The 15,021-nt window shown below is 40.9% G+C and overlaps 2 protein-coding genes and 1 long non-coding RNA gene across 8 annotated transcripts in view; 1 reads left to right on the top strand and 2 right to left on the bottom strand.

The window, feature by feature from the left end:
* LOC146498807 (plexin-C1-like) overlaps window positions 1-15,021 on the top strand; it is a 90,896-nt gene that overhangs the window by 27,068 nt on the left and 48,807 nt on the right. The window lies entirely within an intron of this gene.
* The window catches only part of LOC146498808 (tubulin-specific chaperone cofactor E-like protein), a 58,014-nt gene continuing 43,105 nt past the window's right edge, over window positions 113-15,021 (bottom strand). For all 6 annotated transcript variants that reach the window (XM_085137425.1, XM_085137427.1, XM_085137428.1 and 3 more), the window contains 4 exons: window positions 8,903-9,029; window positions 8,634-8,750; window positions 8,412-8,523; window positions 113-6,465 (listed from right to left, as the gene is read on the bottom strand). In XM_085137425.1, the coding sequence (XP_084993551.1) occupies window positions 6,259-6,465; window positions 8,412-8,523; window positions 8,634-8,750; window positions 8,903-9,029 (563 nt within the window). In that variant the 3' untranslated portion in view covers window positions 113-6,258. The remainder of the gene's footprint in view (window positions 6,466-8,411; window positions 8,524-8,633; window positions 8,751-8,902; window positions 9,030-15,021) is intronic.
* LOC146498811 (uncharacterized) lies at window positions 10,460-13,692 on the bottom strand. The gene is made up of 2 exons (XR_014870119.1): window positions 12,914-13,692; window positions 10,460-12,714 (listed from the first exon to the last, which is right to left on the bottom strand). It is a non-coding gene; the product is annotated as an uncharacterized LOC146498811 (long non-coding RNA).

Genomic DNA, 15,021 nt, shown 5'->3' with positions numbered 1-15,021 from the left:
TAGAGATGGCACGATACCACTTTTTTATGTCCGATACCGATACCGATATCATAAATTTGGATATCTGCCGATACCGATATGAATCCGATATAGTGTGTTTTTTAATCAGTAAAACTGTTTTTTTAATATCTTGCTGCTTTTTGTATAAGTTCATACTCAAGTTAAAAAACAACAACAACACTAAAGCTATTCTGTTATACCTGTATGTAAAAAAAACACACTGCACCCAAAATATTTCATAGATCAGCAACACTGATCAATCTAATAAAGTTAAACCTACCCCATCCTCCCTATTCTGGTATTTTAAAGAGTACTTAGCAGAAATATTAAGCAACCTAACTAATAGGGTTGCAAACTCCCAGCAAAAGAAAATAGGGAACCACCCTCTTCCTCATGATGCTTAATCAATGTAATCAACTTTAATTTGATGCAGGGTGAAAAAAATTCACAGAAATAAATTATTTTTCAAGAATAATTAAATAGATTCAACATCTTTCTTCAACAGAATTACAGACTGCACAGATGGTACCTTCCCAAAGGAAAAAGTACTACTACTAAAAAGTACTAGGGTATATTAGACTTAACAGTTACTATATACAGTAATGGACTTCTATACATTTTACATCAGATTAAAACTTTGTGTGTAAGATTCAGATAATTATTAAATAATTAAAAGCTAGATATTTTAAATGAGAATAAGAAAGAAAAGTATGTCTTTGTGCCCCCTTTTGCCTGTTCATGCCCTATCGGCCCCCCTGGCTAAACTTTGCTAGATGCGCCCCTGCACAGTTACCAGCCTGTCTAACAACAGCTTATCAAGCTTAATAGTGCTGCTGTTGTTCAGCCGCTGGTTTCCTCTTTCTGGTGAGAAGTGGGCCAAAAACAAAGAAGAGAGACGGACTCGCGACAGAAAAGCCGATCAGCTGATCATTAAGCAGTTTCACGATTGAAGTAGCAGCAGGAGAGAGAGAGAAGAGGCAGTTGCTCTATATATCGGTTGTTAAGCTTAACGCGGGAATGCTTTACAAACATTCAGAGATGAACTTACACACTTGCTTTACTTCTCTCTGAGATAACTTCCTCGGAGATGAAATGTTTGCTAGCAGGCTACAAATACACACAGCCGCTCTATCATGTGACCACACTGCTCCGGCTCGCCATGTCGCCAAGTTTTGTGAGGTGCTTTTTTGATATTTAATGGATCGGATTACATTTTTTATTTCTCTCCGATATCCGATCCAGTAATTTAGGTCAGTATCGGACCGATACCGATACGTAATATCGGATCGGTCCATCTCTACTATCAACTAGTCACGCACATTCCTAGTCCTTACATCATGCTACTGTTTGTGCTGGTGAAGTGGCTCCATGGTTTGGTGGTTAGCACATTTGCCTTACATGGCGATCTCCATTTCAATTCTGGGAAGAAACACAAACCCAGTCATAAGATAGCATTCTCCTAATAACAGTACCAAATTATAACCAAATGAATAGAAAGGATATGTCAAGAATATCCCTCTGGCATTAAAGCTGTGTCAAACAAACATGCAAATCCATCCACTGTGACCCCCGTGGGAGATAAGGGAGCAACTGAAAGCACCCAGCAATGTTCTTATTCATAATGTGAATGCAAACAGGAAGTTACTTCTCAACCTCCTGGCAGAAAGATCTATGGCGTCAAACTGAAAATCCTATGACCTCAAGGTCACTAAGATTCAAATTTGTCTGAGATTTTTAGTAGATGCACTTATGGCATGAATTTGAAAATCCTAAAGTTGCCTTCTTCTTGAGTTGTCATATTTTCAAATGTAGGTGTCCTGGGTAGGGGTAAAAACATATAGGTAATGTAAAAAGTTATTTAGTTCTCATGTAAGCTCCCCCGTGGGCAGTTATCCTGAGGGATTTTCCAGAATTCTTAAAGCACCTTAAAATAAATATTTCACATGTGTTTCTATGGTTTTACCAGTGTTGTGTGGGGCTGTGAAGTTTCCTGTATGATGGCTCCCTTTCTACCTTGAACTGAACCTCTGCGTACCCATCAAATGCACGCACCTCTCTGTAATCCTGCAGCTGTGTCGCAGCCAAAGACAAAGGGCAGCTGAGTGAAACAAGTTTGGGCTCGCCTTGTGGGCGAGCCACTAAAAGTGGAATGCGAACAACAAGTCGCATCATACATCATGGACACTGTGGATTGATAAGAAAATTACAGATCCCACTTCTGAAGAGATGTCTCCACGGAAACAACAACACACGCGGAGTCACGAGCAAAAATACACAAATGCACTCTGGCTACTGCATTTTTGGCCTCCCCTGAGGCTGTGATAACCAGCAGTTACCATAGCTACTGGGCAACAAGCTGCATTTGTTTGCTTGCTACCAACGCATAAAGGACTTAAAAGTAACAGCAGGGCATATTCCATAACCAATTTACACTAAGTATCAGAGCTCTGCATTCTTTTCCTCCCTTTTAGAGCCACCAAGGAAGTGAAAACCCTCTGATTAACAAGTCTCTGTGCAACTGGAAAGTCAGAACGTGGTGAGATAGAATCTAATATGGGAGGCCAGAGGAAAACAACATTGTACTACCGTGAAAGACTTGGCTGTTCTGGTAGGCTTCTACTAAATCTGTATTAACAAAGCTGTCAACAGAGTAGCACAAGTGACTGCATGAGTGCAGTGCAAGAAAGGATTTCAGCAGGTGACTGCTGGCATCGTGCTGGCAAAGAACTGAAGGAGATGAGGTTTCACTTATGGGGCAGGTTTCAGAAAACCAAGCTCAGAAGCTTCCTTTCACTAGAGGTAATTGAAAGATGAAAAAAATCAAATCAACTTTAAACACCCCCCCAACTAACAACATTGATAGACAACGCCATAATTCTCCCTGGGGAAACACAGAGTGTCTGTGACCTCTTAGTAAAACATGAGGTTAAACGACCACTACAGTCAGAAGAAGACCTCAACAAAAAAAGCCTGATCTTTTTTTTCTGAACTACTTTATATTTAGTGTCCTGGCTCTGTTCTGGGATCTCCCCGCCTTTCCATGTGTGTACATGGAATGCATGAGGAGGGAGGAGAGCAACAACAGAACTTCCGGCGAAGATCAGAGCACACATCAGCAAGAAGCGACATGACACAGTATGAAAGTAGGAGCTGGGGTGAATCTGGCTTTCAGTATTAAAGTTACTTTATTAGCAGCTGTGCTGACCAGAGCTGAACGATAACAAGCTCTGCACTTCCTCTCAGGTCAACAGAACATTGAACATTCAACTCCTCGGTTCTGATGAAGAAGCCACTGCATACATATTTACTGTATACATGTTCATCTTTAAACATCTACAGAAAAATAGGGCCCACATGTGACCGTGTGTTCAAAAATCTAATGAGTGGTAAAGTCTCCCTTTCTCACTGATCTCTGCTCCTACTGATAGTTATTTTAGAGACCTGCATAAAGCTTTGACCAAAAAAGGCCCTGTCATCACTATTGTTTAATCCACTCGTCCCTAGGGATGGGTATCGTTTAGGTTTTATCCGATACCAGTACCAAACCGGTACTTTTGAAACGGTGCCGGTGCTTAAACGGTGCTCGAACCGGTGCTTAAAGAATGAAGAACACACACTTTGTACAAAAACCTCTCATGTTTAGCTGTTTTTTTGTAAAAAGATAACAATGTTCGCATTTTCTGCAGCTATAGGGCATATATGGTATCGCTCTTGGCAGGAAGCAGTGCTTAAACAATGGGAAAACACAAACTTTGTCCGAAAACCTCTCATGTTTAGTTTTCCACTTTTTCTTTGGTCATTTTAGCTTTTTTGGCCAGGGTGAAGGGAGTATCTGCCATCAAACAAGAAGACAGCCTCATGTAACTACGACGGTGTTTGCTAGTTTACCTTACTTGCATTAATGTAATAACGTGGTTAGCCTACTCAACGTAAATTACACACGAACAACATTAAACTACTCACGCAGAGAAGAACTGCCATCATCATCCGTCATCATTTCTGCTACACTGGCAGGGCTAGGGGCCAGGACTCTCCTCTTCGGGTTTTTGGGGGATGTTGCTAACTCCGGGACCGATAACAGGCACCACACCCGCAGTAGATGTGCTCGGTGTGAGGTCTCGCAGCAAGCTATCAAATACGGTGCATTTCTCAGCTTTTAAAAAATTGCTATGCGTCACCAGGTGTTTCATCAGATTTGAGGAGTTACCTCCTTTGCACAGTATCACCTTAAAGCACTTGTTGCAGGCTGCTGAGTTTGCATCTTTTGCTGTGAAGTTCAGCCAGACTTTTGACCGCTCCGCCTTGGGCACTTTTAATCTGTAGCTCTGCTCTAAAAGAACGTACGTACCTGGGCCCGCCTACTACGCTTGCAAAGGTAAAATGACTGGCTACAATCCAAAGTGTGTGACATCTCAGTAAAAAATAAAGCACCGAAATGTGCGCTGCTTTTCGGTCTGGTTACTACCGTTTATGTCAGACCGGATACAGGTACCCATCCCTACTGGTCCCTCACACTGTGCCTGTAACATCAGAGTTTCAGGCTCGCTCTCAAGCTACTGAGTATTAGACTTAAAATCTCCAGTTGAAAAGCATGAGGCAAAAACACATGGGCCTTATTTTTGAATACTCTCTAACTACATGTCATAATCTTTGACGTGTTTATGTCTCCAAGAACCAGGCTCCCTGTCTTGAGTCTTGATTGGTGAGTTTTGGCAAAAACAAGGTATCAAATATATGTTTTCTGACTTTTCACCTCTAACCACCACAATTTCTCTTTGAGTTCAGATGACTGTTTCACCGTACTTCCCTTAAGATATTTAAAAGATATCACGTTAATAAGAATAAGATGAAAGGATGGATGGGCTGCCATAAAAACATAAAGCCTCTGGAAATGGCTGTTGTTATTATGAAGGCGCACAAAAAACAAAAAACAAAGAGAGAAATAGGACTAAAATGTGCTCATGCTGTCATTCTAAAAGAGTCAGTGAGTAAGATCTCCTCCCACACCCACTGTCCTCTCAGGCTGTGCCCCTGGACCTGCCTTGGAGTGGTACTGCATGAATGTAACATCAGTACAGACACTCGGGCTGATCTGGAGTGGGAGTGTGTCTGTGTACTGTACTGTAGTAAATGGCAGGTTGAGTCAGTGCATTTCTGAGGAGAAATCTATGTGTAAATTCTATGTGAAACTCACTGCTGGTTCAGGCCCTGTTTCCACAGACAGAAAACATTTTCCCAATTAGGATCCAACTGTATATTGTAGGGTAGACCCTACAATAATACATTCAGAGAAAAAAAACCCAACAATCATATGACCCCCTAGGAGCAAGCACTTTGATGACAGTGGGAAGGAAAAACTCCCTTTTAACAAGAAGAAACTTCTGGGAGAACCAGGCTCAGTGAGGGGCGGCCAGAAACCAAACCAGATTATTATGACTACTGCCAATCCCACACCTCCCACTTCCACGTTGTCAACAAGACAATGATAACTATAACAGTTAATAACTTGCGAATACATCCATACATCTATATTTGACTGAATGTCAAAAGGCCATAGTGAATGCGATTCAACAACCTAGCTTAAGAAATTTGCCACATTAAACAAGGCAAAAACCACCACCTGACAACAAAATGGAGCTTCATCACCAGTCCTTCAGTTTACAGTGCTTTTGGCGCGAGCCTTCCTCTGCTCTTCCTCGTGTTGTGCCTCAGGTAAAAGTGCAGATGAGAGCAGTTCTTTTCCACTTGGTGGTACTGCCTGACTACCAATCAGTGTAACTTTTGCGACAAGTGGGCAAGCGAGTGATGTTGGAGACTTGCCTACGCAGGTGCTATAGTACATGCCGTGCGCTAAGAGACAGAGCTGCAGTGAAGCTTTGCTGGTCCAGCAGCGGCCCTCCCTTCCGCTGAAACTGCTAGCTGACTGCGAGGTGCTCTTCTCAGCCCATTCTCAAGTGTGACACGTTTGTGCGTTCGCTCCAGTGGTTCCCCCTCAGAGAAAGCTCAATTAAATAAAGACAGGATCCGCTGCATTCCCAGTGCTCACTTCTATTTCAGAGGCACTCAGCAGCCATCTGTAGTCCACTAGTCTAGTCTCCTTGATGGTGCTCATATTGCTTTCATAATTTCTGTGTATGCCCTCTCTCAGTGGGCCACTGCTGCTGTTCTATTTTCCAATTATTTTGCTGTATCGGTTAATCAATCAGAAAAAATGTATTTTTTCAATTCACTCTTGTCAGCCAGCAGGTCATCAGCTGTTCACTTGGTTTTGGGCACCACCAGTATTTCGTCACCGTCTTGGATGCTGTAGGAGTGGAGAGCTCGCGTGTTGTACTTCATTTCCTCTGGACCGAAGGCACTGCCCTTGTCGATGTAGTAGAGCCTCATGCTGTTGGTAGACAGCTGGACCACTGTCGTGAGCTGCTTTTTCAGCTCAGCCACTGTCTGGTCCAAACGGATGCTCAGCTGGCACAAAGACAAACAATTTCTACGTTTGCGACTTTCAGAGTAACAGCAAGAGCACAGCAGGTTAAAGTTAGGAGCCATCTGTAGGCTGACAGCTATACTGTTAAAAGTGAACCAACCAGGTAAGGAACTCAAGAAACTGCAGTTCACGCTGTTACGAACAGTGTCGGGAAGGTTACTTTTAAAATATATTCCACTACAGATTACAGAATACATTCCCCAAAATGTATTTTGTAACGTATTCTGTTATGTTACTCAATGAGTGTAACGTATTCTGAATACTTTGGATTACTTAATATATTATCATGCTTTTTACAACTACATGAACTGCTGTGTGATTTATTACTTTTACTAAAGGATACTCTTCATACCAATACCAACTAGATTTTTAAATCTTAATATAAAATGAAAAACAGTAGAGTGGACATTAGGTAAGGCTGCACTTTTTGCAGCGATCTCGTATAGAAAACTATTCCGTGCATATATAAAACAGCTCCGAACCGTAGTAAAGGGACCTCTGGCTTGTAGCTGAAAACAAGTTTTACTTTGTTATCTGGGTCAACTTTGCTAGCGAGAGACAGAGAGATGTGTTCAAAGGCTGCTCCAATGGAACTTATTGTTTTGGAGGAAAACACGAACACAACGTACAGTCAAGCTTACTTACAACTGGGCTTGTCAGGCACTCTTTTTGGCTGCAGTGGTTATTATTATATTTACATACTTCCATCTCCCATTTCTGGTGGGTGACAACTGTACTTCTTCTCCCTCCCTCAGACTCACAGACACATAACGGGTATGGCAGTCCATTCTCCCTGCAGCATGGCCTATACTGCCCATTAGGCTACATTCTTTAGGGCTATGCCTGTAACACTCTGCCTTTTGCCTTCTTATTAAATAATTTTTGTGAATAATTTTTAAAAAATATTTCTTCATGTCATTTTGCGGGCCGCAAATAGTAGTGACACGGGCCACGAGACTGACACACAGGCATTAGAGCCTCTTAATGCTGGCTTTGTTTAGGAAAAAAGAGAGAGCATAGCCTAATATATGAAACAGGAAAAGGCCGCCGTGTAATCCATTTATTTCAACAAAGTAACTGTATTCTGAATACCACCCTTTTAAACGGTAACTGTAACGGAATACAGTTAGTCATATTTTGTATTTTAAATACGTAACAGCAGTACATGTATTCCGTTACTCCCTAACACTGGTTACAAACCAGAACACAGATAGTATTATATTAATCAGCATGAACACAATGCTTTGACAATCTGCGCATAGACTAACTCTTTCATTTTTTTGTTTTAATGAAAGTAACTAAAAATCTACTTTTGACTGCTGCCTTATTCACAAGTGGCTAGCTCCACATATTTGATTTGCCACATTTTTATGCCAGATGCTCATCCTGACACAACCCAAAGAGATTTGTGACATGAAGCAAAATAAACTAAAACAAATTGCACTAAAATGCTTTGCAGACCTGAAGGGAACTACACAGGCAAGTAAAAATAAGCAGTGGGGTTGCCACTATCAGCAACTCCCTCTACATTACATGCAGCTGTGGGGTTTATTGGTAATATAAAAATACTGATTCAAGCACCTGTAAACCATGACTGAAATGTCAGTGTTTGGGACAAAAATGCATATTTTTATAGAAATTTCACTACGATTGTGTCTCATATATGTGCAATCTTTTGAAAATTTAGGATTTGCAAATAAATGTAAAACTGTATTTTTTTAAGATTTTGTTGTTTTGAGTTTTTGTGGGCTTGAGCAAACATGTGCACTGATTACATCATTGATAAAGTATACCCAAGCAAAATAAATAATCTCCAGGGTCCTTCACAGCAAAGGTATTTTAAAATGTTAAACTGGTGCTGATTGAAATATTAAAATTGTTTTATAGTACTAGTTTTTTAACACAGATTATTAAATGTCACACTGACCTGTTCTACTTTTTCCTCACAGTGAACCTCCACCTGGGCACGGCAGCGAGGTCGGAGGTCAATCTCAGCAAGTGGTTCAAGCTTGCCATACTTGTTTACGAGGGAATGGTATCTGAGGAGGAGAGCAGGGTGTGTCGTCTGTTTTAACAGCACTTACTGTAGCACACATAAACCAACACTCATACCACTGCTCATACAGTGTAAACAAGGGCGTGGGTGTACCTATAAGGCAGCTCCTCTTCGGGGTAGTCTAAGTAATAACGGATGAAGAACCTCTCTGCGTCCTCTCTCTCACTGTCAGTCACAGCACTGCCATTTAGCAATGATACTGAGGGAAGCCTGAAGAGGAGAGATGACATATTGTGCAGGTATCTGTTTATTGACCTTCTGCAGGTCAGAGTACAGCTCAGATCTGTGGATTATTCAAGCTCTCATCAATGTCCTCTACTTGCTGTGAAGGATGTCATTTCTCTCTAATGTCACAGACTTACTGCGCTATCATGAGGCTGCGTCGCTCTGCATTGGTGTAGGCCTGCAGTAAGGGAATGCCCTGCAGGCGCACCTCCTCCAGCCTGGGGAAGAAGTTCAGCTTCTCTATATCTTCCCACTGGTTTAGACCTGACAGTGCACGTGCGCGCACCAGCACACACACAAACACAAACACACACAGATGTCATGTTTCAAGCTTGCACACCAAAAAGTCTTTATAGGGATGGGGTGTGAAACTGCATATGTGATGAAAGTTGGACACTGTGCACTATTTTTATTTATTGAGGAAGCTGTGTGATAAATGCCATCAAGTGGAGTCAACTGAGTTGGGATCGGGGGTGTAACGTTAAAATTAAGCCAGCTCACCAGACCTCTACAGTCTGGTTCTGTAGTAGCTACTCATGTCCACTTAAGACAGACAACCTGAGCCTACCTTACTTACAAGACATTATATATACAGTATAATATAACAGATGCAATATAATATCACACAAATGATCCTCCATCATATTACACAATATACATATAACATTATATCACTCTATTTAAACATGATACTTCATGTTAGTTTTAAAATGGTCCTATTGTGCATTTCCCCATTTATATATCTACTATTACAATGATGGATATGCATATTTAACCTGGTCACAGTTTTAAATGGTGTGATCAGAGCATAAACAAATAGATCCTTTGAGCCAGAAGCTCAAGCTCAGACTGCTGTAGCCTAAGCTTTTGTGCCTGACAGTTTTTCCTACCCTTGACTCTGCATGATGTCAATTACAAAGGAGTGTTCTACATTAGCTGATACTAGAACAGCTATATCTGCAGCTGAACCTTCAGAGGTCATGTATTGCAGGAAATCTAGTTGTCAGGTTCTGATAAGGAAGAACCCTGTGCATGTTCATCTATGCTCTCCTTTTTTTCCTCTTCTTTTTACCCTCAACCCCAACAGGACCTGGTAGATGGCCGCTCCTGACTACAGAATCAGAATCAGAGAGACTTTATATATCCCCAAGGGGCAATTAAGATACTGCATGACGTTAAAAATAAGGACAGGGCATAAACAGGCAATAAGAATGATATAAAAAAAATACTTAAAATATACAGTATATACACAGTTTTAAAATTAAAGTGACTGAATAAGTGAATAAATAACTGTAAGTGACTAAAACTGAATAAAGTGTCTAAAAAAAGTGTAGAGTAGTTTATGGGCGTAAGATATGGTCTTATTGTATGGGATCAGAACGATGCCACCTTGAAACGAAACCGAAAAAAATATTGAAACCGAAAAAAAATATTGTCATTGAAATAAATGTACTCAAAAATCTTGTATTGAAACCGAAAAAAAAATTGATAGTGAAAAACAATTAATTGAAACTGTAATTCTTTTGTTTTCGCTTACAATTTTTTTTTTTTCGGTTTCAATCCATTTTTCGGTTTCAATCCATTTTTTTTCGGTTTCAAACCATTTTTCAGTTTTAATCCATTTTTCAGTTTCAATCCATTTTTCGGTTTCAAACCATTTTTCAGTTTCAATCTGCTGGCACTGTTTTGGCATCCGGGTGCGCGCTGGGAGGGGGGCGGGGATTCCGGCCCGCATATATTTGCATACATTATAGAGGCCACTAGTGCTGACCAAGCTGCCATCTTTCTCTCTTTCAATGGCTGCTTCAATTTCAGCTTGACCCTCCAAACCGCAAGTAAGTAATCATTTTTTGTCATCTTTCCTTGCTGTCCCACTGGACTGGACATTAGTTTAGTTTTTTTTAGCTACATCTGGTGAAGTTGTGGTAAAGTGCTGGTATTAGCCTATTTGTCATAGCAAGCTAGCCTGAAGCTAATATTTGCTATATTTAGGTACACCCGTGTCTCCTTAGGAGTTGGAGGCCGGTGTTTTAGGAACGGCACAAGATCTCATCAACAGGCAGTGTTGGGCAGTAACGCAATACATGCACCGGCGTTACGTATTTAAAATACAAAATATGAGTAAATGTATCCATTACTGTTCAATAGGTGATATTGAGAACACAGTTAGTTTGTTGAAATAAATGGATTACATGGCGGTATTTTCCTTTTTCATATGGTCTCTCTATTTTTGGTAATTCCACGCCGGTGGAAACCCAAACAAAATGATTTAATATGAAGGCAATAGCAGAGTGTTACAGGCATCGCCCTAAACAATGTAGCCTCATGGGCCGTGTAGTCTGTGCTGCAGGGAGAACGGACTGCCATACCCGTTATGTGTCTGTGAGCGAGGGAGGGAGAAAAAGGAAAAGTATGAGCTGTCACTGAGCAGAAACGGGAGCTGGAAGCATGTAAATATAATAATAACCACTGCAGCCAAAAAGAGTGCCCGATGAGCCCAGCTGTAAGAAAGCTGTTAAGACTGGACTGTACACTGTGTTCCTGTTTTCCTCCGAAACAATAAGCAGCCTTTCAACGCCTCTCTCTGTCTCTCGCTAGCAAAGTTGACCCAGACAACAAAGTAAAGCTAGTTTTCAGCTACGAGCCCGACATGATGTATTAGCCAGAGGTCCCTTTACTACGGTTCGGAGCCGCTGACCTGTTTTATATATGCACTGAATAGTTTTCTACACGAGATCGCTGCAAAAAGTGCAGCCTTACCTAATGTCCACCTACTGTTACTCATTTATATTAAGATTTTAACATCTAGTTGGTATTGGTATGGCGAGTAGCCTTCAGTAAGAGTAATAAATCACACAGCAATAGTACATTCATGTAGTTGTAAAGTATTCAGAATACATTACTTCTATAATCTTTGGTGGAATACATTTTAAAATTAACCTTCCCAACACTGTCAACAGGTTAGCACCTCATACCACAGTGCACCAAAAGCAGTCTCATGAGCGCTGGAAAGGACAAGCCCAGAGCCCAAAACAGACAGTGCAGGAGATGACAAGGTTAGTAATTGTATGGTGAAAATTATACTTCTAGTTATCTTGATTGGCAAAAGAAAAGTAAATACAAAATCTGCTTCTCACATATAGGGCATTTCCAAGATTTTTTTTCAAAACTAATTCAATTTCTTTCATTACAGCTGTCCTGTGCCAGATGTTATGTTGACCCACAGTGAGAGGCATCATTTCAGAAACACCAGGAAGACAAACTCATTGCCGGGATCAAGCAGGGCTCGTGATCTTCACCAGCAGCTCCCTCACAAGAAGGATAAACCCAGCATTTCATGAACACTGATGGAGACCTTTGCTTTGTGTAATGTTAGAAGTACTCAAATAATCCTCAGAGGCTCTGGACTTTTACATAATATCATAGCTTTAAGTCCTGTAGAAAGTTAAATATATGTTGTGCTCTCTGGTTACTCTGGTATGAATGACTCTGAACTACTTTATGATAAATAACACACTATTGTCAAACAACAGTGAAAGAATTCCTGATCAAGTTTTTAGTTCAAATACAAGTAACAACCTTTGACTTTAATCAGGTTTTATTTAATTGTGTCAGAGAAAACATCATGTGCCCTTCATGTAGCTGAGTACATTCAGTGTTTAAAACAGAAGTTGTGCAGGTCTGAGATCAGCAGTTTTCTGAAACACCAAACTGAGGTACTGTTAATGCTGATGTATAGTGACACAGTTACATGAGTGATTAATCCTTTTGACTTTGTCTTTAAATTTATCAATAAAACAGCTGCAGCTTTCACTGACAGCACATGTGGTACTTTAACCTTTGTACTGTTTTCTTCAGTTAATTTTGGAGTTACTACAAAGATCGAAGATATAAGATGATCTGTCTGCTGTCACTGGGTGGTGCTGAGGTCTGAATCTGAGGACGGCTCCTGTAATCACAAACAGAACAGAATCATCACAAACTGAAATATAAAGATTATCTCTCAAATCTGAAATAGAGCTGATCCTTCTGTCCTCACACACTCGGGATCTGAAGTTGTCCAGTCCTACAGTTCTGCCGACAGCTGTTTATTTTTTATTTGTTTTAAAGGCCTTGTATACTAACACATTTTCTAATATCATGTTTACCTTTGAGTTGTTGATGCTTTATAAATGGACATCTGCAAAGATGAGATGATGGAGCAGGTTTCAGTCAAGGTTCAGTCTGCTGCTGCATCCTGGTCACAACATACAGAGGTGTTATCAGCTCAGTATTGAACAAGAAATATTAATGTTTCAAATTATTTGTCCTAAAGGATGCAAGCTGTACAGAGTACTGCACATGTGACTTTGTGAACATAATTCATTAAAAATAATTAGGACAGTTTTTTAACCTGAATATTTGTAACAAGCTGAGTAAAAAAAAATGCTAAAAAAATAATCAGAGGAAAAATGTAACATTTTAACTTAAGCTGACAAGCGGAAGTAGCTGGTTTCAGTACATAAGTATAGGGCTTTGCTATTTAATTCGTAGCTATTGACTAATGAGGGGTTACTGAAGTTCCAGGTTTTTAAAAGTTGGCGTTAATGTCGTTCCACATGTGGAAAGCGACAGAAAACATGCTGCTGTTTGCACATATTTAATAATCAGCTCTGCACAGGAGCAGAAGCAGAGTCCAGCCTGTTGCTCTTACAGTATAATACTCATATAAAAGTACAGTAACCGTGGTTAGTCACTGAGCAGCCTGGTGCGTTTCTCTTGATTTCTTTAGTCAGGGTAAATTCATTCACCTGCACGGGTTAGCTAAACGAACTTTACAAAACAAGTTTCCCCAACAGCCAAGTGCTCATCTTAGCTAGCTAGGTCCGTAGCTAGGTCCTTAGCTAGCTAGCTAGCTAGCTAAGGACCTAAATTACGGATTAGTTTACAAACACATTTAACTTACCAAAAATAGTGCGGTGGGGTCTCAGGTCCTCCTGTCCGGTAGTCCAATTTACTGAAGAAGAATTTACCTCAGGCTGTCACTTTGAAATAGTCGGTAATGTAAACGCTGGACCTCTCAGCATCTGCCATTCCCGAACAGACACGTGCAAGTTTGTCCGTGACCGCAGCCGCGTCGTCAGCGTTTTCTCCAGTCATTGGTCAGCATTATAATATATGCAAATACATGCGGGTCGGAATCCCCGCCCCCCCAGCGCGCCCCCGGACGCCAAAACAGTGCCAGCGGAGTGAAACCGAAAAATGGATTGAAACCGAAAAGTGGATTGAAACCGAAAAAAGGTTTGAAACCGAAAAAAAATGGATTGAAACCGAAAAAAAATGGTTTGAAACCGAAAAATGGTTTGAAACCGAAAAAAAATGGATTGAAACCGAAAAAAAAATTGTAAGCGAAAACAAAAAAATTACAGTTTCAATTAATTGTTTTTCACTATCAAATTTTTTTTTTGGTTTCAATACAAGATTTTTGAGTACATTTATTTCAGTTACAATATTTTTTTTCGGTTTCAATATTTTTTTCGGTTTCGTTTCAAGGTGGCATCGTTCTGATTCCATATTATTGGCTGGAGTTAAAAAGCAGAGTGGCTTTGGGGACAAAGGTGGCTCTCCTCCTCTGTCCTGCAGGAAGTGCAGCGGACGCGCAGCGCAGCGGGGAGCCATTGAAATGCAGGACGAAGAATGCGAGAGGGGTCATTAATAATTTTGGCTGCCTGTCTAAGGACCTGTTGGCTGATGTAGAGGAATTTCTTTCACTAAGGTATTAATCACATTATTTCATTGTTTTAACATGTCTGACACTCATACTTAAGACAAATGGTAGGGGGTGTAGCAAAGATGTTGGGGGGAAAACAGGAACTCCAGAGGACCAGTCTTTTGTCTCTTGAGGACTCTGGGAAGTAGCAAGGGAGTGTGAAACAGCTGTGTACTGCCTTTTGTTCCTGAAGAAGGTATTTAACTGAGAGGTTGACTTTGGCTCAGAGAGACTCTGCTGACCCTGCCCCGTGGTCATGCAGGGGCTTCACAAGCTTGTTTGTATGTTGTGTGCATGGGAATAAAAGAATGTTAGCTACCGCTCACCGCTCGTCTGCAGACTTTATTTAAGTGGAAAAACTTCCACAACAAAATGGCGCTGCGAGCAGGGTGGTCCGTGTGGTCGCTGAACAACGGTTCCGTGGACGGGCTGATCACCCCTGAGGGAAAAGGTACCTTTGTCCTACCAGCTGTTGAAGCAAAGGAAATGGAGGAGTCACGGAGCCGT

Source organism: Neolamprologus multifasciatus, chromosome 17 (assembly GCF_963576455.1).
Source record: "Neolamprologus multifasciatus chromosome 17, fNeoMul1.2, whole genome shotgun sequence".
Lineage (NCBI taxonomy): Eukaryota > Metazoa > Chordata > Actinopteri > Cichliformes > Cichlidae > Neolamprologus > Neolamprologus multifasciatus.
This window is presented reverse-complemented; position numbering and strand designations above follow the sequence as displayed.